The sequence below is a fragment of the Schistocerca nitens genome, chromosome 9, assembly GCF_023898315.1.
Source record: "Schistocerca nitens isolate TAMUIC-IGC-003100 chromosome 9, iqSchNite1.1, whole genome shotgun sequence".
NCBI lineage: Eukaryota > Metazoa > Arthropoda > Insecta > Orthoptera > Acrididae > Schistocerca > Schistocerca nitens.
This window is the reverse complement of record NC_064622.1, coordinates 315464689-315488965: the sequence shown is the minus strand read 5'-3', so window position 1 is coordinate 315488965 and position 24277 is coordinate 315464689. Positions and strand designations below refer to the sequence as shown.

The following is a 24277-nucleotide window of genomic DNA, read 5'->3' as shown; positions in this document are numbered from 1 at the left end:
ACCGTGGACCAAGAGCTAAACTCAACTTACATTTACCAAGAAAATATAAACACAAAACTCAAAACACCATTTTCTGCCAAAGAACAAAGCTGTAGAATAAATCACCGAAAGAGATTAAAGTTATCGCAAAAATGCAGTTTTTTAAAAAGGCAGCCTAGAAGCACCTTTTATGCAATACATTTTATACCTTGAAGGATTACTTAGATAAAACGGAGTGGGAGTTTGCTAAAGACAAGTTATACAAATAAATAACAATAATGATTATAAAACATCCAATGTTCCACATAACACCTTCACACTATCTTTTTGTTCCTTCTTTTTTTCCTTTTCTTGATATAGTTACCCCCAAGCTACGCATAGCACAACACTAACACCTCTCCCTCTTCCTCAGCTCAACATCTCACTCATTATTGAGGGATTCTGATCAGTTTTTCAGGATTGCAAATGGTAAGTTTCGGTACAGAAAATGGTCCAGAGATCACAGTGTGTGTGTGTGTGCGTGTGTGTGTGTGTGTGTGTCTGTGTGTGTGGTGAGTGAAGTGTTGTGAAACAATGCGTGTACAGTGTGTGCAGTGACTTATAGTGTGATATGAGTGAACATTGTGGCCTTACATTATTTATGAAGATTTTTTTAAAGTATTGTATACCAGGAGTGAATCTAATCTTTGTCTGTAATTAAAAGTCTGTAAATGTATGTGTATACATATTAGCTTATTTTAAATTGGTCTAAATACTTTGAGATGTGCTATATACTTATAAAAAGAGATCTGTGGATGAATAAAGCTACTACTACTACTACTACTACTACTACTACTACTACTACTAAAATATCTTCAGAATAAAGATACATACTAAAAAACGACTTTCACTGTAAGACAGGGGCTCGCAAAACTAAATACTATGGAACATTCTAAAACGTAGCCTACATAACGTAACTTTATTAGTGGGTGAATGTCACCACTAATGATGTTACACTTGAAGCCTGTGTGTTTGTAGTACCTACATACATTATTACGTATATTACATGCAATTTTCATGAATGTAACCCGTCTCACCAACCACGAGTGAATAATTTCAATATTTTGATCTCTAATGCAAAACACGTAGCTAAATAACGTGAGAATGTAAATATCATCTCAATGCACATCACTGAACACGCAACGCAATATTTAACTCTGGTCCTAATAATCAATTAGGTGTACCTATGTGACGATTGTCAGCTTTGCTTTGCAACTGCTTGTCTCAAATAAATCTAGCTGCTTTGTTATCATTTAATTAAGCCTGCTGTATGAAATGAAACATGCTGCGCCAGCCTAACGTACAGTTAATAGTGGGATCTCACAATCTGCAATGCGAGCCCAAGACACTTTTCTTTCATAACTTTTAAACAGAAAGTTTGATGTGGATCTTAATGCCGAATAATGTAAAAAGCTAATTGCACCTCGGCTTTGTGTTTTAATCAACTAAATTGCATGTGTATGAACAACAACCTTTTGTCTCATTACTGTTCATTGTTATTATAATACGAAACTAGACACAAACATCTTCAAATAAACACTTTAGGCAAAACTTCAAACGTTCACATAATTAGCTATTTAAATAAAATTTAGATTTTTATTCAAAGAAAAACGAGTAAAGTGTGATACATTCCTTTCCTTAGTTCACGCGTTTACGAGATCATAAAATAACAGTATCAGAGAGTGAAAACTTCATTCTAATACCTTAACAGTCAAGTACTGTAAGACAGGAATATTTGCGAAACAAAACTAAAAAATGTTCTCTACACGCGATATCCCACTTTCTGCAAAACTCGTGCACGCATATGGATATTAGCTTATTTAATAAATTCCAAATTACTGCAATAGCATTCCGAAATTAGGGCTCCGCACAAGTACACACATTTGTTTCCAAACATGATCTGTAGCAAATTCTCTCCCACGCACGCGCGACTGTCTGCTTGACAGCAACATTAACTTTGGAATCCAGAAAATTTGCTTACTGTGGCGAATATCGCTTACAAATCTGCCACCTCTCATACTGTAACAACGCTCCACAGCCTACAAATGCTCATATCAGTTGCTCATTCTTATCGGTGCAGTCATTACGTTCATCGTAATACCTGCTCTAATGAGTCTTCTGCTCCGTGATAGCGTCATTCAGATACAATTCTCATACCTCTGTCAATATTCCATTTGAAACGTGAAAGTTGTGGCAGATTACAACTGTATTTCGTACATGGACTCGAACCTGAGACCTTTGCCTTTCACGGAGAAGTGTTCTACCGACTGAGTTATCCAAGCATGAATAAAAAAGACGCCTTCACAGTTTTACCTCCCTCTCTACCTCACCTCATCTACTATCTTACAATTTTCACAAAAGTTCTCCTGCATGACTTGCGCAACTAGCACTCCTTAATTAATGGATCTCGCGGGACGTTTTTACCAGTGCACACTATGCAGCAGAGTGAAAAATAATTCTGGAATCACTCATGTTGTAGTTCATTGTTTCTTAAGCGTCCAGTTTGGATGATAAACCAAATGTTGTGGAACTGCAACCAGGGGTCACTATTTTCTGAAATCCGACTTTTTGTGGACTCCGGGTCTTATGGCAATTTTTCATCAAAATGATAAAACGCAATCTTGGTGCATTTTAGACATACATACATTGATGCACCGATGTTGAAAAGAAAACACAGTGATATTAAATTGAAATATGTTGGTTCTCATTTCCTCGGCGAGAGCATGGCGGTAAACCATGTAACAATATTGTATAGCTTTTCACCCACTACTTGGGTTGTTTGAATTGCACGCTTTCTTGTCTTCTCCTTGTACTTTACCAGCCATTGTTTCAGTTCCACTACTGGTATCTTCCTGGGAAGATCTTGAGAAGTATGGACGCCATCAGCAGAAGGATCGGTCGATTTCTCAGGATGTTCTCTGCTCAAAGGTGTGATTGTAAATAACACTTATTCGGGAACGTACTGCCTGTTACGACGTAGCAGTTTAGACACGCCTGTTTCCTAGCAGACACCCTGATATTTAAAATGTGCAACAGTAAACACTTGGTTTCGAATCATTTGTTGAAAGGACCTGGTTTGAAATGCATCTGATTTTCTGTTGTGATTGTATCCTGACTTCTAATTTTACGTAGAGTACAAATGTATCTTATACTTGATATCTCTTGAGCAGAACCTGTTGCCAACCAGTATTTCGTGCATCTGGTGTTGTAGATAAGAGTTTTAAGTGCTAAAGTAGCTCGGAAAGTACTTTTGAAGATGCGTAATTTCCGAGAAGAGATATAATATAAAAGTTCTCATTATTTACTATCTCATAACCTGCAACGAAATGTCCGTATATAAAGTCTGTCAACCGAGCCTCCAGCAGTCACCGCCTCTAGAATGAAGCTCCTCGCTATATTCCTATTATGCCTCCTGGGTTCAGCTGCAGCCTTGGCCTCCTCAGTGAGGCTGTGGAATAAAGCTGCTGGGCGTATCATTGGTGGGACCTCGATCACCATAGAATCCTACCCTTGGCAACTGTCCCTGCATTACAGCGGTTCGTACATCTGCGGAGCGTCCATCATCAGCTGCAACTGGGCGCTGACGGCCGCTCAGTGCGTGGACGGGCTCAGCGTCTCCCTTATCAGCCTCCGCGCCGGCTCCGCGACTCGTGAAAGTGGCGGTTGTGTACTCAGTGCCTCATCCGCTAGCATTCACGACGGCTACAACGGCGGAACGAAGGACTACGATATTGCCCTCGTCCTGGTGAGTGACCCCGATCAAACCTTACTTGGTAAGATGGTTCCATGGATAAAATGCCTTAGAGCTCACCACTTAAAGATCCACTAAGAAATGCTCCATTTTTGGTACACATTTCTCAAGACAGCCTCTTGGAACTAATTTTCATATATTTTGACATGTATTTGTGAAAATCGTATTTTGCGCATGTGCATTCGGATGATGATACGGTGAAAACTGTACCATCAGAACTCACTACGACAAATCCATTGCAGACACACTGGGCAGGACAGAGATGAAGGAAAAGGAGCGTTGTCTTTTCAAATGAACTATCCCGGCATTCACATAATCAATATGAGAAATGATGGAACACCCGAGTATTTGAACTCTTAAATTCGCCTCACGCTCCCTCATTATGCTCTGCCGCCAGCACACTCAAAGGCATTGTCCATTCACAATTAGGTCTCATTGCCCGCCTAAACAAAAAGTTCACAAAAATGTCCGTCATGTTAAAGCTGTGCTGCGGACTGGAGATCGAAGCTGGAACCTTATCTTTTATTCGATGAATGGTAACTTGTTCTGAATGAGGAAGAATGTCAATGTGGATGAACAGGGAAAACTTCAGCTTATCGTAGCAAGCTTAGGCCTACTTAGGAGCAGGCCTAGCGGTTACTGCAAAACACTGTAAGTAGGCTGTTTAGGTTTTTTTATTGGTAACGCCACCTCTGTATGAAAATCACTGGCTGTGCTGTGTGCAGTCTGTGGCTGCTTTGCATTGTTGTAATACTCGCCATTGTAGTGTTAGGCAGCTGGCTGTGAACAGCGCATAGCGTTGCGCAGTTAGAGGTGAGCCGCCAGCAGTGGTGGATGTGGGGAGAGAGATGGCGGAGTTTTGAAATTTGTCTTGAACTGCTATATATATATATATAAGGTAAATACATTGTTTGTTCTCTATTAATATCTTTCATTTGCTAACTATCCCTATCAGTAGTTAGCGCCTTCCATAGTTTGAATCTTTTATTTAGCTGGCAATAGTGGGGCTCGCTGTATTGCAGTAGTGGGAGTAACCAAGTTTTTGTGAGGTAAGTGATTTGTGAAAAGTACAGGTTAATGTTAGTCAGGGCCATTCTCTTGTAGAGATTATTGAAAGTCAGGTTGCGTTGCGCTAAAAATACTGTGTGTCAGTATAAGCACAGTCATATATAATTGTTGAAAGGGGAAGTTTCATATGTCGACCCTTAGCCTAGGATACCTCACTGGTATCTTCTGATTTTTTCTTGTAGTTTGTGTAATTAGTGTAGATTTTGTTTATTGCTAGCGCGTAATTGTAGAGAAAATCTCCTTTGTAGTTGCAGTCTTTCATTGTTGTACAGTAAAACAGTTGTGGCATGCATGTAGATTTGCACCAAGTATTTCGCAGCTGCAATTAACTAGATATCATTTTCAGTGTTATGTTAATGTGTTCTCTTATTTTTTCTCTTCAAATTGTGTTTTTCTGTGTTGTCGTGTGAAATACTGAGACGATAATGGCGTGTGAAAAACGTAACACTAGGCTCCAAAGCAAACTGAGAAATAATAGTGACGACGAGCGTAGCTTGCCAGCACCACTGTGTAATGAATTAACTAATGTTCAACATAGTAACTTGGTAACTGTGCATAGGGAAATGGAGCGGGCTGCAAACAATGGCGTAGGCAGTGAAACAATTAGTGAGCAGGGAAGCATTATCGATCGATCGGTCGGCAATAGCTCGGCTCAGGAATCCGAAATGACACGACACGATCTCTCAAATACTGTAGATTCAGGTTTTGGATCCTCACCGTTTTCTCAAATAAGTCAAGACACATTTTCTGCTTGTCAAAATGTAAATGTTGCCGGTGCAAATTCAGTGCCGAAAAGCATAGAGGAACCGATTCCAGACACTAACACATTATTATTGCAATTAATGCAGCAAATGGAACAAAATCAGAGACAAACACAGCAAAAGCTTCAAAAGTTAGACACAATGGAACAACACAAGAGACAAACACAGCAACAGTTAGACACAATGGAACAAAATCAGAGACAAACACAGCAACAGCTAAAAAAGTTAGACTCATTGGAGCAAACTCTTGAACAAACACGTGAGGATTTAACTACTGAGTTACATCACATTGAATCGAAATGTCAAAAAGTCTGTAATGACGTAAAAACTCAAATTTGTGAGCATTTCCAACCTATTTTTTCGCGTCATGAAAATGCACTACAGAATCACGAAGCAGCCATAAAAGAACTGCAAACTATTGTTCATGAAAATCATGAGACCTTGGAAGCTAAATTTGACTCAGTTGCATCTACCGATAAGGTTACGCAATTTGCAAAAACTCAGGAAAACTTAAAGGACACAGTAGATACTCTGAAACTTGGTTCAGAAAAACACACTGAGGAAATGTGTTCACTATCGGAGAAAGTAGCCGAACTTTCGGATCAGTTCACTAACTTATCTACGAAGGTAGATGATAATCTGAATGACACAAAACCGGTAGTCTTTAATGACACAGAAGAGAGCGAACAAATTAGGAAACTGAAACAAAATCTGAATCAAATTAATACGCAACACCAAAGAGAAATCCGCGAAGTACAAGATCAGCTGACACAGGTAATACAAGAATTACGTATTTCAGAGGACACTCGCGCCCCAACACGGGAAGAGGGACTTATAAATACGGAAAAGACGCAAAATAATAACACAGGGCATTTCGGAAGTTATGAAAGAAACTGGCAATGTGCACCGAATTTTGAGATGGAACGGCCGACACGACCTAACAATGACCGATATGCGACTCGCCGACATGATGATTTTGACTATAAGCTGTTCATTACTACACGTAAATTCAAAACGTTTAAGAATTCTGCCAACGACATTCATCCACAAGCGTGGCTCCATCAATTCTCTCATTGTTTTCCTCCCAACTGGTCATTAGAACACAGATTAGAATTTATGTGTGGCTACTTAGAGAATGAACCAGCTGTAAGAATGCGATCGGTCATTCACGATTGCCGCAGTGAAGGAGAATTTTACCATGCCTTCCTCTCAGCATATTGGTCTCAAGCCACACAAGACCGAGTAAAACATGGTATCATAATGATGAAACATTTCGAACAATCTGAATTCTCCAGTCTTATGAAATATTTTGAAGACATGTTGCATAAGAATCAGTATCTTTCAAACCCATACAGCCCCTCAGAACTCATCCGCATTTGCTTAATCAAATTACCTGAACATTTACGGCATATTATTTTAGCAGGACGTTGCAAAGACGACATTGAAGCTTTTCAGGGACTGTTACAAGAACTGGAAATTGACACTGACAATCGCGGAACGCAGGAGCACAACAATTACAGATCACATCCGTCGCAATTCCGCGATGAAAGAAATAATAACTGGACGCGACAAGGCTATTCTCACATCACAAATCGTGACCAAAACAGACACCACCCATATGACAACCGTTGCCAGAATAGTAGGTACAGAGAAAGATCGCACTTCCATAGTAATGAATATGATAGAGATTACCATAGAAACAGACAATATGGGAACCAAAACAATTATTATCAAGGGAGACAGAATAACTTCAGACGCAACAGTTCGGCGCACAGTTACGATTCAGGGAGAAATTCTCCACCACGTGACGGACAAGGAAGAAACTACGGAACCTACCGACATGACGACAGATGATATATTCGGAACGACAGACCTGAAATGCATCAGACCTGGCGGGATTTAAACAGAGCTGGGCCCTCTCAGCAAGGCGAATTTGTAGAAGTTAGGTCTCCTAATCCCAATAACGGCGCGCGCCAACAAAGAGACAGACAATGACTCGCACAAGCAGGCAGCCTCGTGCGCCCGCTGGCTCCGAGAAAAATAACATAGACGCTAACCTTGAGAAAAATTCCAGTATTCTTTACCGACGTATACCACTTGACAATTGCATTCAAGTTCAAACTCTGAGTACTATGAAGAGTAAAGAATTGCACCACATTTCACATGTATAACCGTTTATTGAAAGATAATCTGCTTTTTAACTTTGTCTTTGCCATAAAACTCTTCACTTCACATTTCTAGTATGCATTGTCAGACTTAAGAAACTGTTAACATGCAACAATGTTTGAAGTTAAACATCCAGTTTAGAACCTAGGGAACATTTTTAAACAGAAATTACGAATGTATTGTTATATTGAACAGACGACACAGTGTTGTATTTGTACATTCTTGCTTGTTAGTTGCACGATTACGTAACAACTATCAGACTTACATACTTAGGACACATACTAGTACTGCTAATGAGATTTTGATGCAACATTTTGGTTTACTTGAAAATACATTCTGGATTTAAAGTATTTTCTGTGAGATACCAGACGACACAATGGTTAGTTTATGTGACAACTACACGGTTTTATCACGACACTACTAATGAGTGACAATTTACAATGTTGCATTTGCGATGTATCTGTTTTATATCTGCACATATTTTCTGAATTCTTCTGGAAAGTAAAACATGTTTTAGTATTTAACTTTTGTGGTATAGCAACAATGAGACAGCCTTTTTCGTGGCACAACAATACGTTACAGCACAGTACTTTCTTCATCATGGCAATAAGCGTAATAACTAAGATATCTATACGCAAAGCATTTCATTTTTGTGTATCGTGAGGTAAGTACATTGACTTCTGCAGAACTTAGCTTTCAGAGGCCGATAACCACGACACTTCCACAGAGATTATCTTACAACAAGACGCACAGTTTAGCGCTACAGTACACGCATTTGAGTGATTAATTTTGTACTTAAAACATTTATTTTTAAAGATATTTGAAGTACAATGATACAAAGGTATTCCGTGATACATTTCATTCCATTGCTGTAATCTGTAACACCTGAGGGTATTATTCATTTATCCTCAGAGGGGTACACGCCTACTTTGTGTACCATGTGTTTGGCAAGCACAAGGGGCCCTAGCTAATATGGTATTTGCTTATACAACTTTACACATCGGTACCATATTTCTCTAACACATTAATTACACAGCTATCTGATTATTTAACAAAGAAACAAACATTTTTTTACTACCTCAGTGACAGATGTTTACGTAATTATACCGTTGGATAACTTCACACTTACGAAATTGTATTTTGTCTGTACTTTGTGAAATGCTCATATTTTTCTGGAACCATTGTGATACTATGAGAGCTTTGAATGACGTATTTGGTAAGGGAGCATGATTTTTAAAGTACGTTTGAGGTAAATGACACTACTGACATCAGCAGAGAATTTTTTTTAGGTTTTGAAATTATTGGAGGAAGCTACGACGATTTTGAGAATTGACTGAGGTGTTATGGTGTTATTATTACGATGACTATGTGTATTATGCTGTTGCGGTATGTTTATGATCAGTAAGCTGATGCTATATGAGTTATTTGATTATGCTACGTATTTATTATCAGGAAATATTGAAGAAGCGTCGACGAATTTGTATATGTGTAATAAGGTAAGGAGTAATGAATTAGGGACTCTGACTTGTAAAAAAGGATGTTGGAAACCAAGAATCGTACTTTAAGAGGTAGGAAATGTGTGTAAATGCGTGAATGTATCACAATGCCGGCAAAAATTTTTTGGACACTGTTATATTCATAAGATATTGTTTCTACACATTTGTAACCAAATTCTCAACCTGTGAATTTTTTTATATGAGACTGTCACTGTAGCGAAAACTGCTGTCGTCAATATTTCGGTATGAAAGGTAAGTGACCGTGACGTAATTCGTTGTGAGCGGCCAGCTGTGCCAGCCACCTTGAGAAAAAGCCATTAGGTGGTAGAAAAAAAAGGGGAGGCCATTATCCTCGCTATTGACATTCCTTTGTAGAAAGCATCGTAAATACGACACGCTAATAATAACTTGGAAACATTTTTACATCTGCACACCTGATTATGACAAGCGTCTTTCTACGAGAGTTGAGAGATTTTCTGTACTACCTTATGAAATGCCTTATGGCTAATGAATGATGTTTCATGCCTTCCTTTGTACATATTTACTCATTTTGTTTAATATCTAGTTTCTAGCTGCACTGCAGCACTGGTTAAAATAAAATTTAATATATGTACTAATATAGTTATTTTATGCCTACAGATCGAGTCAATAAGAAATTTATGATCTACTTCCAAGAAAACGATGGCACATAAATAGACATATCCCTTCACAGGAATTGCATAAATAATTTCTTTACGATTTGGTAACTTATCTGCTAGTGTAAGTTCTCGTGATGCATCACTCTAGTGTTAAGATGTGACATAGGTATTAGACATGGCCATTTTTAGTGTAATACTTTTTCTGCTTGAACTTTGTCATGTTTAGGTATAAGTTATTCTGTTTGCCAGGCATGGTGCTACTGAATTTTAATTTGTGTTACTCTGCTAAGCCAGATTTATTTTTCTTGTTTGCTGCACATTGCCTTATATTAGTCGTAATATTGCAATTGCTTCGCTAATTTCTAAAATGCTGCTTCCTTTGCAAATCTGCACTTTTTTGTCATTGCTGTTTGCGTTAATTGTTTTATGTGCTGCTGCATTGCCTCGTCCCTTAGTTTAGCATCTGAGCTCAGTAGATTTAAGTTAGCTTAAGAGGGGGTAGACTATATAAGAAACTAGTTGTGATGAATGGAAAGAAATGCATTGAAGGTATATGAAAACGTTTTGGGCCAAAATGAGTATTGTACAATGATCCGTAATTATTTTGAAAGAAAATGAACAGAGTAGAGAAAGCAGGTATTGATAGGACTTTTTGGAAATAATGAGGAACGAAGGGAGATCTCCGAGTAGTAAAGAAAGTTTTGTTTGCAAAATACTGCAGCAAAAAAAAACCCTGTCCTTTCCTTGTGTTATCCCACTATGTGTTTGTGTACCCTTGTGTATTTGTTTTCTTCCTGTCTCTGTGTAGTTTCATAGAATTTTTTTCTTTTCTAATACTATTCACTATGATGAGGAATACTGTTATCCTCAAATATAATTGGCATTAATAATATGTTATTTACCTTGTAAAGATGTTTAGACATTATTTATTCTGTTCTGTTTTAATGCTCATGTGTGAAGTTGATGTTTCAATAATTATTCTGATCTTTTATGTATGTACTCATGTCATAATTCCTGTAACACTGATGTATATGTTATTTCTATTCTTTTGTAAAGCCTGTATTACTACAAATGTTATCTGTATTGTTATGTTCTTTAATGATGTATTTTATACCTTTGTTATTGTGTTCTTATGTTATAAAATTGTACTTGTCACCAGTTCATCATATTATTAACTTGTAAGTTACATTACACTGCACACGTTTCTGTTGGCCATAGTATATGGACAATATGTGAGAAGTAGGGACTGTTAGTGTTTGTATGTGTGTTAAAAATTCAGCAAGGGACTGGATAACAGCATTGCTGGTTCTAAGGACAATTCCAAAAACTTTGTGAGTGCACAAGTGGTGGTTATGGACTTGCTATATTAGCCGCAAGACTCTTCAATGGTGATTGTGCACCTGCACAGTCACAACAGATGGCTGCTGGCCATCTCTACAAGGACTACAGTGGGTCTGCACCTCTGCTGGCCCACCAGTACCATTATCTCTACAAGGACTACAGTGGGTCTGCGTCTTTGCTGACTCACCAATACCATTATTTCTACAAGGACTGCAGTGGGTCTGCACCTCTGGTGGCCCACCAATACCGTAATCTCTACCAGGACTACAGTGGGTCTGCTCTGTGATGACCTACCCACCAATACTCTTCAAAACTTCGACTGACTCCGCTGTGGGTTTGCTCTGTTGTGGCCCATTACCTGTCAGCATGTCAGGAGTCAGCACTGTCTTTCCGTTGGAAGGACAACACTACTTCTTCAAGACTGCATGGAAATCCACTACTTCCGTGTGCATTTTCTTTTACTGCTCAGACTTTGAGAAAAACACTGAAATGTTATTGTGATGAATGATCAGGACTGTCTTTATGGACTGTGAGAAAATTTTAGCTTTTGACCAACATTGTATCAATAAGTGTGTGCATTTGATTTCTTTGTTATTGTAATTACGATTATGAAAAATTTTAACAAATATGTATTGGCCACTGCCCAAACCAATTTGTAAAATTTTTTGTGGGGAGCATGGGGGCTATGTAAGTAGGCTGTTTAGGTTTTTTTATTGGTAACGCCACCTCTGTATGAAAATCACTGGCTGTGCTGTGTGCAGTCTGTGGCTGCTTTGCATTGTTGTAATACTCGCCATTGTAGTGTTAGGCAGCTGGCTGTGAACAGCGCGTAGCGTTGCGCAGTTGGAGGTGAGCCGCCAGCAGTGGTGGATGTGGGGAGAGAGATGGCGGAGTTTTGAAATTTGTCTTGAACTGCTATATATATATATATATATATATATATATATATATATATGATGATATCAAGGTAAATACATTGTTTGTTCTCTATTAATATCTTTCATTTGCTAACTATCCCTATCAGTAGTTAGCGCCTTCCATAGTTTGAATCTTTTATTTAGCTGGCAGTAGTGGGGCTTGCTGTATTGCAGTAGTGGGAGTAACCAAGTTTTTGTGAGGTAAGTGATTTGTGAAAAGTACAGGTTAATGTTAGTCAGGGCCATTCTCTTGTAGAGATTATTGAAAGTCAGTTTGCGTTGCGCTAAAAATACTGTGTGTCAGTATAAGCACAGTCATGTATAATTGTTGAAAGGGGAAGTTTCAACACATAAAACATTAGTGAATTTTAGTAAGATATTTTAATCTCTAATATGTAAGTTGGAAGCGATACTTCACCTTAAGTCACAGAGTATATTTATAACTGTCGTCGAGTACAAGAGTATTCTTTATAACTTGAGTTAAATTTGAATAGTATTGAAGGATAGTCAGTGTAGTCCACCCCGATAGCTGAGTGGTCAGCGTGACATATCGCCGTCCTACGCGCCCGGGTTCGATTCCCGGCTGGGTCGGGGATTTTCTCTGCTCAGGGACTGTGCGTTGTGCTGTCTTCATCATCATTTCATTTCCATCCTGTGACCAGGTCGCCCAGATTGGCCTGCCCTGCAGGGGGTCTTCCACTCATATCCATTTCCGTAGTCAATGTACATTTGAATTTTAAACTTTGGTACATAGTTCTTAATAATGATGCTAGCTCTGCCGAATCTGAGCTATGATGACGCTGCTGTCTTCATTGACGGTCACAGAGTCGGGTGAACGGTGCTGCGCTCTGACGTGAGTAGTCTTCCGGCAGCGGCGGCTTAGGGAACCTCCTGAGGCGCGTCTTCGCCGAAGTCTCTTATTCGCGGTTGCGTCTGTCAGCTACTGTCTTTAGCTTGTGGCGCTGTCATGACGTTCCAGCTGTACCCTGGAACGTCACTTTTCGGACGACACCTCGAAAACTTCCCATAATGCTTGAATATAATATTAGTTGTGTACTGCTTCACAGAGTCACATCGATTAAATACGTAAGCGTGAGGCTGCAAAGCGGTATGAAGGGGAAGGAGTAGGTGAGGTGAGTCTAGGAAAGCCGGCCAGTCGACTTCGGTTTATTGCAAAAATTCTAAGGTATTGTAGTTCATCTGCATAGGAGACAAGGGACGTAAGACTTGTGCAATCCATTGCTGAGAACTGATCGAGTTTTTCTGATGCCCAGAAGGCCAAATTAAAGAAAACATTGAAGTAATTACAAGACCTGCGGCAGTATTTGTTACCGTTAGATCAACGCGGGAAAATAATGGAAAAGCTTAGTGAATTCAAATGGGAATCCCTGGACGGAAGAAGGCGTTCTTTTCGTATATCATTTAGAAAACGTATATACAATTGGTATCTGCGAGAGACTGCAGAATTATCTTGCTGCTACCAACATGCATCTCGCTTAAGGACTGCGAAGACGAGATAAGAGGAATAGAGCTCGTACAGAAGCTTACCGACAGTAGTTTTCCCTCACTTCATTTTCGAGTATCCTCCACCATGCACCGTGTGATGGCTTGCAATAAATGTATGTAGATGTAGACTTAGGTGTAGATTGTCAATACTGTTACCGACTGAGTTAAGTAGGTACAACCCACATCCCTTCTCACAGCTTCAATTCTACCATTTACTTTCATCTACGTCCCAGAGCTGTAGCAAGGGGTGTTATTTCGGCATACTACGCACGCGGGCCAAGATCTGTTTATCCGGTATAACTTGACCTATTGTTCAATTGAGGAGAGAATCCAGCTCTTTTGCGAGTACACAAAAGTGCACTTGAGACGTACGTGTTTCCTAACCCAAGAAAAATTGCGAGTAACAGTGTGATCAATACACCGGTACATACGAAAGCCCGAAAACATATGGAAATGTTTCCATATGTCATGCATTAGGAATGGGCGTAGGGAGAAACGGTCAGACAAGAGAGAAACGCAAAATATTTTTTTTATTATTAACCACAGCTTGCACGACTTGCTCAGTTTGACCACCAGAGACGTCGATGAGATGTGCCATCCGAAAAACGACGTCATCAAAAGTTCCTCGCAGCAATTCGGTAGCATCTGAGCAACGTGTTCGTGTATAGTGGCCTTCAGAAGGGATAGAGACCGAACGTGTGTCTGGTAAACGCATTCTTTTAGGTATCCTCAGAAACAAAAGTCTCAAGAAGTCAGATCTGGTGATTATGTAGAACATGCTTATGGAAAACTTCTGGAGAGCACACGGCCGTGGAAGTTTGCATTAAGCAGATCTTTCACTGGTGAGCGACATGAGGTGTTTCCTGTCTTTCATTGAAACAGGTGTTTTTCGCACGGTACGTACGGTTGTGTTTTTCCATATCAGGAATCACATGCTGTGCAAGGACTTCTCCTTAACGTGCAGACATTAAGATACGCATGACAACCCCTCTGGGTGTACTGTTTCCAAAGTAGAATGGATCGAGAATAAATGTACTTGTGAATCCACACACTCACATACGGTGAGTGCAAAGGCTCTTCGTGTACAACACGCGGTTAAACGTGCGTAAAATTCTGCAGTTTTACAGTGTAAAATGCCATATTTGCATGTGGGACCACATTGAAACTAATTTGTTTCCCAACGTAAATCATTAGCATAGCTACCAAATTTGGCTAGATGGTGGCTCAGGTAATATTATGTGAGCCCTCATCTTACTCTGTTACTCGCTCCTGTGAACGGGAACGTGCTATGCAGATCTTGGTGCCTCTCGCGTCCATCTAGAAAAGATAACCTGAAGATGCCTAAATAAGGCGAAACGCGTCGTTGAAAAATAAAAAAAATAAAATTGCAACCAAGATTGTTTTTAACCAATAACATAACTAAATTTCGTCCTGTAAGGAATCACTGAAATATACTGGGTGGTCGGAAATTCCCGTTACAAACTTTTAGAACATGTAGAGGTTAGTGAGTGCATAACATTTTGAATAGGAACCCATGTCCGGAACCGTATCGTTTCCGTTCTACGACAGTTTCAATTTAGATGTGTTCCTCGTCAACGTCTGCTTAGAGCAAGAGAAACGCCTCAGAGTTCCCTGTCCTGGTATGCAACAGGGTAGACACGATGACGTGTACTACGTCAAACGATCCCCAGATGTCCCTTATTGTCCGCTTTGCTGTGAGACCGAGTCAATACCTGTGCATCACCGATAGAGGAAACATGATGCAGTACACGTTTGCGGAATACACAGACATGCTCCTTGTGTATGGTGAAGCTGGAGGTAACGGAAGAGCTGCTAGTCGGCTGTATCACGAACGTTTTCCACACCGTCATACTCCATCGCACAAACTGTTTGCCCAAGTTACACAACGGCTACGAGAAACGTACCTTCACCGTGAAGAGGCAGGACTGTGGTGCTCCACGGCGACGCCGCACTCCCAAATTTGAAGAAAGTGTACTGCGTCGCACTGAAGATAGCCCGTCAACGAGTTCGTGAACAATTGCGCGTGCAATGGCTGTTAGTCACAGTACCGTCTTGGACGTCCTGCATGAGCAACAATTGCATACGTACCACTTACAAAGGGTGCACGCTATGGGTCCAGCAGACTTTCTACAACGCGTCGCCTTCAGCACATGGTTCCTGCACCGTTGCATCGTCGAGCATCTGTTTCCACGTCGAGTTCTCTTCACAGATGAATGTAGGTTCACAAGGGATTGTGTTCTGAATGCTCGAAATAGCCATATCTGGGCCGCCGGAAACCCTCTTGTGGTGTCACCGCCAGACACCACACTTGCTAGGTGGTAGCCTTTAAATCGGCCGCGGTCCGTTAGTATACGTTGGACACGCGTGTCGCCACTATCAGTGATTGCAGACCGAGCGCCGCCACACGGCAGGTCTAGAGAGACTTCCTAGCACTCGCCCCAGTTGTACAACCGACTTTGCTAGCGATGGTTCACTGACAAAATACGCTCTCATTTGCCGAGACGATAGTTTAGCATAGCCTTCAGCTACGTCATTTGCTACAACCTTGCAAGGCGCCATTATCAGTTACTATTGATATTGTGAATCATGTACTGTCCAGACCGACGTTCACCATTGATGTATTAAAGTTAAGTATTCCACCAGCTACGTCCTTTTTTCTAAATTCTAATTTCCTTGTCCTGTTCCAGACCTCACGCCAGCCTGCGTGAGCTAAAACGCGTGCCTTTCGGCCTCCTTTTAGTAACACTTGCAAGGCGCCATTATCAGTTACTATTGATATTGTGAATCATGTACCGTCCAGACCGACGTTCATCATTAATGTTATAAAGTTAAGTATTCCACCAGCTACGTCCTTTTTGTAAATTCTAATTTCCTTGTCCTGTTCCAGACCTCACGCCAGCCTGCGTGAGCTAAAACGCGTGCCTTTCGGCCTCCTTCTAGTAACACGGTGTTGGCTCTCCTGCCAACCAAAACACCTCTTGCCACGCATATTCAGGGATTTCAAGACTGGTTTGGAATTAAAGTGTGGGCAGGTATTCTGGACGGTCATGTGATTGGACCATACCTCCTTCCATCGAAGCTCACGGGTCTCGCATACTTAGTCTTCCTACGACACGTAGTGGACCCGTTCTTTGAAGCTGTGTCATTGAATGTTCGTCAGGAAATGTGGTTTCATCATGATAGAACACCACCTCACTTTTCACTGGCTGTCCAGAGACTCTCAACAGACGGTATGGTGAACGATGGATAGGCCGTGGTGGTCCAACCGCGAGGCCGCCACGATCGCTGGATTTAATCCCTATGGACTACTTCTTGTGTGGTCGTATGAAGAGCCTAGTTTATGAGACACCTCTAGAGACAGATGAAGATCTGCTGGCACGCGTTCTGGCCGCTGCACAAGACATTGAAGAGACACCAGGTGGGACGGAGAGAGTGTACCAGAACATGCTTCGGAGGTACAATGTGTGCAACAACGTTGGTGGTCGCCATGTCAAGCCGCTGTTGTAATGCATCGGTACGTTGCGGCTGGGTTCTTGTTTTTGTCGACTAATGTAAACCATTAGGTGTACGTTGTAATGAAAATGCGTAAGTAATAACGCAACGAGTCAGTATTCTTTTCAAATGGATTGCGACAATTGTACTGGGTCACGCCTAAGTACATTCCTCACGTGGGTGTGGATGAGATAATTAACTGCATTAAAACTGTCGTAGAACGGAAACGATACGTTTCCGGACATGGCTTCCTATTCAAAATGTTGTGTACTCACTACCCTCTGCATGTCCTAAAGGTTTGTAACGGGAATTTCCGACCACCCTGCATAACTTTTCTACGCCAATAAATACATCTGATAACTAACTGGCATTATGGTTGTAACTAATCAGTACACTTCTGCTACTATCCCTGTTATCTGTATTATAATTTAAAATCTGTATTATCATTTAAATATATACAATAAGCGAAAACATTAAGGCTTGGTGTGAACAAGTTGGCTAAATATAAAATAATCATGTAGAACACACAGAGTGGATAGGACTGTTTGAGAATTTTAGGCTTCACTTTTTTTTCTAATTTTTGGACATACTGTCAACGAGTTAAGGCTCCTCAGACGGTTTCAATCTGTTATGGTTTTCGTCATTCAACTCTAAGCATATCTTCGATTGTTAGACTGGAATAATTTCTACGTTGCATACCATTCCGTTCTGGTTTGCAGGTGCTTGGTTCGTTGCTTGGGACGTATGTACGGCCCGCCGGTCTGCCCCCTGACGGGTTCGACTCCGAAGAGGGCCTCAGCGTCACGGTGACCGGCTGGGGTGACAGGCCCACCAGTGGCCTGGAAGCCGTGAACCTGGGCAAGGTGTATACCAGCATCTTGGCACGCCGCACCTGCCAGGACGTGTTCGCCGGCTTCAACGCGGTCACAGAGAGGATGGTGTGTCCCGGGGCGGCCAGCGAGAGCGTCTGCAGGGGCGACTACGGCGGCCCGCTGGTCAGCGGCGCCACGCAGATGGGCACCGCCCTGCGAGGCCACGCCCGCCGTCTTCACCAGCGTGGGCTACCTGCGCTCCTGGATCCGCGCCACCGCTGGTGTCTCGCGACAGAGCTTCCGTACGGCTGCACTGATGTAGCCACTCAACTGATGTAGCCACTATTTCCTCATTCGTTAACTCATCTATATTAAACGACATACGCAAATTTATGCTTCAAATATTGTGCATGTATATTTTCCGCCGTATGAGAGCTAGGCTTAGATGCTACAGTCACTGGCCAAAATAATATCACTACTTACGGAAATTAAGCAAACGATTGATAATTCTTTAAATAAATATTTTCATTTACATCTACATCTACATGAATACTCCGCAAATCACATTTAAGTGCCTGGCAGAGGATTCATCGAACCACCTTCACAATTCTCTATTATTCCAATCTCGTATAGCGCGCTGAAACAATGAACACCTATATCTTTCCGCACGAGGTCTGATTTCCCTTATTTTATCGTGGTGATCATTCCGTCCTATATAGGTCGGTGTTAACAAAATATTTTCGCATTCGGAGGCCAAAGTTGGTGATTGGAATTTCGCGAAAAGATTCCGTCGCAACGAAAAACGCCTTCCTTTTAATAATTTGCAGCCCAAATCCTGCATCACTTCTGTGACACCCTCTCCCATATTTCGCAATAATACAATACGTGCTGCCTTTCTTTGAACTTTTTCGGTGTACTCCGTCAGTCCTACCTGATAAGGATACCACACCGCGCAGCGGTATTCTAAAAGAGGACGTACAAGCGTAGTGTAGGCAGTCTCAAAAAAAAAAAATGGTTCAAATGGCTCTGAGCACTATGGGACTCAACTGCTGAGGTCATTAGTCCCCTAGAACTTAGAACTAGTTAAACCTAACTAACCTAAGGACATCACAAACATCCATGCCCGAGGCAGGATTCGAACCTGCGACCGTAGCGGTCTTGCGGTTCCAGACTGCAGCGCCTTTAACCGCACGGCCACTTCGGCCGGCCTAGGCAGTCTCCTTTGTAGGTCTGTTACATTTCCTAAGTGTCCTGCCAATAAAACGCAACCTTTGGTTAGCCTTCCCCACAACATTTTCTATGTGTTCTTTCCAATTTAAGGTGTTCGTAATTTGAATACCTAGGTATTTAGTTGAAATTACGGCTTTTAGATTAGATTGATTTATCGTGTAACCTAAGTTTAACGAGTTCCTTTTGGCACCCATGTGGATGACCTCACACAATGTTTTATTGATTTTTGCTGTGTTAGATATGCTTGCCTTATACGAACACACGTGCCACAATAAAACTAACCACTAATCAAATAGATTGAACTCACCTTTATTGTGTTTTTGAATAAAATGAAGGGAAAAATCGCAACTTCAATAAATTATTAATGAAGCGTAATGAAATTTCGTTCTTACTTTTGTGTAGATAACATAATGAAATGATTAACATTGCAAGATAACACGTTAATGTAAGAGAGAGATAAGACGCTGCAAATGTGAAATGCTGGTACATTAATGACGGGTGTAACTGCAAGAACGTCAAATGCAAACTTAAAACGTGTTTGCATTGCGTTTTACACGTGCCGCATCTCAGTTTGTGGGTTGGGATTCCATACCTGTTGCACTTGCTGGTCAATACAGGGAACGTTAGTGCTGGTTGTGGATGAATGCTCGAGTTGTCCTCAGATGATGTCCCACGTGTGCTCTGCTGGAGACAGATCTGGTGATTGAGCACGTCAAGATAACATGTTGACATTCTGTAGAGCATGTTGTGTCACAACAGCGGTATGTGGACGAGCGTTATCCTGTACATGAATTGCAACACTGCAGATAGAATCACCAGACTGAGATAGAATTTTCAGTCGAGGGGCGTGGCGTAAGACATTGCTGCTGCTGCCATGAGAAATCTCACCTCAGACCATAACTCTAGGTGTAGGTCCCGTCTGCCGAGTAAAAGGACAGGCTGGTTGCAGGCCGTCAGCATGCCTCCTTCGAACCAGCACACGGTCGTCATTAGCGCCAAGGCAGAACAGGCCTTTATAAGAAAACAGTCCACGCTGCCCTCCAATCAACTCTCGTTCGACATCTCTACACGTGCTAATGGTGATGGCCTGGGGTCAGTGGAATGCACGGTACGGGGAATATGACTCGTAACTGCCCCTTAGATAATCGGTTTGTAAGAGTTTCTGTATCAGTGAGATGCCAACTGCTACTCAAATTTCTGTTGTAGATACAGGTATGAGCCGCCACATCCCCACGCCGAACACAGTGGCTTTCTTATGTAAACATACATAGTATGTAACCCGCGGATTCCACATGGCATTTGTTTTTTCGGACGTGCGACCGTACATTCTAGTGACCACAGCTGCCAGCACTCCAGTGGCTACAATCCTACCAAGTCTTTCTGCAGTATCGCAGAGGGAACATACAGCGTCTCGGAGCCTTATTACACGACCTCGTTCAAACTCAGTGAGGTGCTGTTATAGTTGAATTCTTTTATCTTGGCGGCTCGCGCATGCCCGCCCAGACGCGGGAGATTGCTGCGTTGCCAGTTGCAAACGACGCACGCGCCAAGAGAAGCGGCGCCATAGTATAGTATAGTTCGCAGAATTACGTTTAGGGGGGAGCGCGCAGTTTATGAAGTAAAGCCACCACGGCCGCATTAACCCTTTCGCTGCTACAGAGACGTGCTGCCCGCTTTCCGCGCTGTCATCACTGCACTGCTCGCCTGTGCTGACACATGGTGTTCCGACTGCTTTGACACACTTATCATTCAATTTCACAAAAACTATTTGGCCCAAAAATTTGATTTTTACACATCTTCTTGACTGATACCTTCCCCCCATAAATGACTTAATTTTGTTTCGATGTTCAACGCAGTTATTGTGCAGCATTATATGTAGTAAACCATTGCACGAAATTTTGAAGAGTTTGCAGAGGTAAAAGTCCATAGCGTATACTTTCCGTATAGTTGATTTTAGTTGCCACAATGTTAAGAATGAAATGTGGACAATATACCTAAATTTCATATAAAATTTACTGTATAACAATATCTCATTTAAGTACCAGATCGGTGTCGTATGTAATATTGAGAAATATTCCGTCTTTCGCGACTGTAATAAAAGTTTTATTAATACCAGAGTCATTTCGCTTTTTATAAAAAGTTCTGATTAAAGTTGGCGAAATACACAAAACTGAACTGTGGACGTAATAAAACATAGAAACTAAAATATATTGTCAGTGCGGCGCAATGCGCAAAAAATTTGTGTTTGTCACAACAGACAGCAAATACTTGCTAAAACATGGATCAGTTTTCGAAAACATTGAATATGATGATGTTGCCAAAGCAGCGAAGCAAAGAATTGCGTCAGACAATCAAGTAGCTCGGCAACGTACGAGCCGAAATTCTGCTCTAAATAATACTTTTAATACTGTCGCAAAGAATATATTTCAATATGAATAGTAAAACAGCGACTGCGGAAGAGAAGATATACAAACAAAGCAGATAACATGAATATTATATGTGTGCCTTTTCATTGTTTTTAATTGCTGTGAAAAGAAATGTTGGAGGACAAAATTAGAAAAACCGAAAACTTATTGTGATTATAATGAAGAGACAAAGAACTAGAAATTTCAAAAAATTACATTCAAGCGAATAAAATTCATGAAGTAAGACACTTCAATATTGTTTTTAAATAAACAAAATATTAAGCATCTAACAAGGTTTCAACTCAAAACGTTTTGTTTGGCAGTCAATCATTTTAACCACCACACTAACGCAGCTTATCTTTTATATAAATTCCTAGAGGAATTTAAAACATCACGTAAAATACCGACATACACTGTTGGTATGACTATGACTTATTCACGTTTCATCGAAGTTCAGTAGGAAATAAACAATTACCGCTGTTCTTTATTGCGAAAAAGCGGTTCGTGAGAATGATACAAACACGTTTCCTTCCTATCGCCTAAATTAGGAGGCTTATTGCTTGTTCGGTTTAATTAATAAATAGAATATGAAGCAATTGGTATAAAGAATGCTTTTTCCAAACTTTCTATAAAAGAAAGTCTGCTATCAAGACATTGCTTTTGTTCAATTACTTTATTTATGACTGAACGTTTCTAAAACTGAAGCCACTCGTCCGTGGTCTGCACTGCAGTCAAGCTCTGGCAACTCCGTTCTCTGTTCATTGGCTGACTGTGTTTTGTGACGTCAAATGCGCAGAACGAACCTAAACTCGGCCGCCGTCGTAAACGACGCGCACTTTAACAGCGCCACGGTCGCCTTAAAGACAAAGTGACTAACATCAACTCACCACATCCAATAGAGCTAACTGTCGGTTATGGCCGTTAGAGCGTGTATGTGAAGTAAACCTAATTTTTATACACACAGTGCCAGTACTAGCGCCACTTTTATGCAACTGGCGCGAAATCTGAACAGACATCATCTTTCAGATGTAGAAACACGCCTACCAACTTTTTTTTACTTCGAGCCACTCCTTTTAGGTGCTGCAATTTTATTCTGTCAGTGTATTTAGTTAAATCACCCTATGCTCGGAAATAACGGGTAAAATAGGAATCCCTGAACATCTGGTCCTTCCTGTATACGAACTCCAGTATTAACACTCTAAGCGCCAAGCCCGTAAAATTTACGGGCCTGGGATCGCGCGAAAATCACCAAGCCCGTAAAATTTACGGGCCGCTACATTTAATTTCATTCAAAACACTGCAACGTTATTTCTACGGGTTTGGCCAGCGCTATACGTTTTTCAGATGTTTATTAACAAAATGCGTCCATAGATGTCACGGCAGCGCTGTAATTCATGTTAAAACTTATCTTTGCGTTCTCAGTCTGTATATCATTCAGTTGTTTGTCATCATGTTTCGGCGCGGTTTATCAGACGCAGAAATTGCGGATTTGATCAATCATAGCGACACTCTGGATAATGTAGAGAGTGATTCAGACGATTCTGAATGCAATGGTGTGTTTGAAGGTACGTATTTCCGAATTTTCCACGTAATTGTGCAGTACGCACATATCTGTTGAACATGTGTAAACGATGTATGTAGTTACACATAATGTGATATTCTTTTTAGAAGACGAGATTGATGACAGTTTGTCTTCAGATGAAGACGAGAATGATGTTGAAGGTGTTGCTTCAAATCCAGCAGCTGTGCCGTATCCGAAAGACAGTGAGTGGACTGCAGTTGACACCTACCGACCTCTGCCTGTCAACACGACACCCAGGCAGATACTAGTGGATATTGATGAGTCGAGTTCTGTACTGGATTGCAGTAAAGTGTTCCTTACTGACAGTGACGTAAATGAACTCAAGAGACAGACAAATTTGTATGCATCACAGACAATACAGAAGAAAAGAAGAGGAAATAATCTGAAGCCCCATTCAGTTTTGAGTTCGTGGAAGCCAGTGACTATAAGTGAGATGAGGCGTTTCTTGGGTATTATTTTCCACATGTGTGTTTCGAAAAAGCCAAAAATTGCGGACCATTGGAGCACTAATCCTGTTCTTAGTTGTAACTTTTGTCCCCATGTCATGAGCCGTTTGCGTTTCACTCAGATACTGTCATGCTTGCATCTTGTTGACAATTCAAATCAGAAAAAACCAGGCGAAGATGGATTTCATCCACTTTACAAAGTTTTGCCATATTATAATAATTTGAAGGAGCGATGTATCCAGGCATATCGTCCCTCAGAAAAAGTGACAATTGATGAAGGAATTTGCCCATTTCGAGGTCGTGTGAGTTTCCGTGTTTACATGCAAAATAAGCCTCATAAGTATGGACTGAAAGTATATGCTGTTGCTGAAGCCAGTAGTGGCTATGTTGTAAATTTTGAAGTTTATGCTGGTAAGCATATTGTTGACAATTCTTCGTCTGCGGTTATTTTGCGATTGTTGTCTGACAGCAGCTTGCTGAACAAAGGCCACACTGTGTATTTAGATCGATTTTATTCCAGTCCAGAGCTATTTCAGCAACTGGCAGAGAAAGGCACTGGAGCTGTTGGTACTGTGAACAAATCCAGGAAAGGATTGCCTAAAGATTTAGTATCTGCTAAGCTGAAAA

General features: G+C 41.0%; 1 protein-coding gene across 1 annotated transcript in view; it reads left to right on the top strand.

The window, feature by feature from the left end:
• The first annotated feature begins 3397 nt into the window (after positions 1-3397).
• Positions 3398-24277, top strand: part of LOC126204211 (trypsin delta-like) — a 35645-nt gene continuing 14765 nt past the window's right edge. The window contains exons 1-3 of the mRNA XM_049938609.1: positions 3398-3763; positions 17895-18231; positions 23291-23632. Coding sequence (XP_049794566.1) covers positions 3398-3763; positions 17895-18231; positions 23291-23632 — 1045 coding nt within the window. The remainder of the gene's footprint in view (positions 3764-17894; positions 18232-23290; positions 23633-24277) is intronic.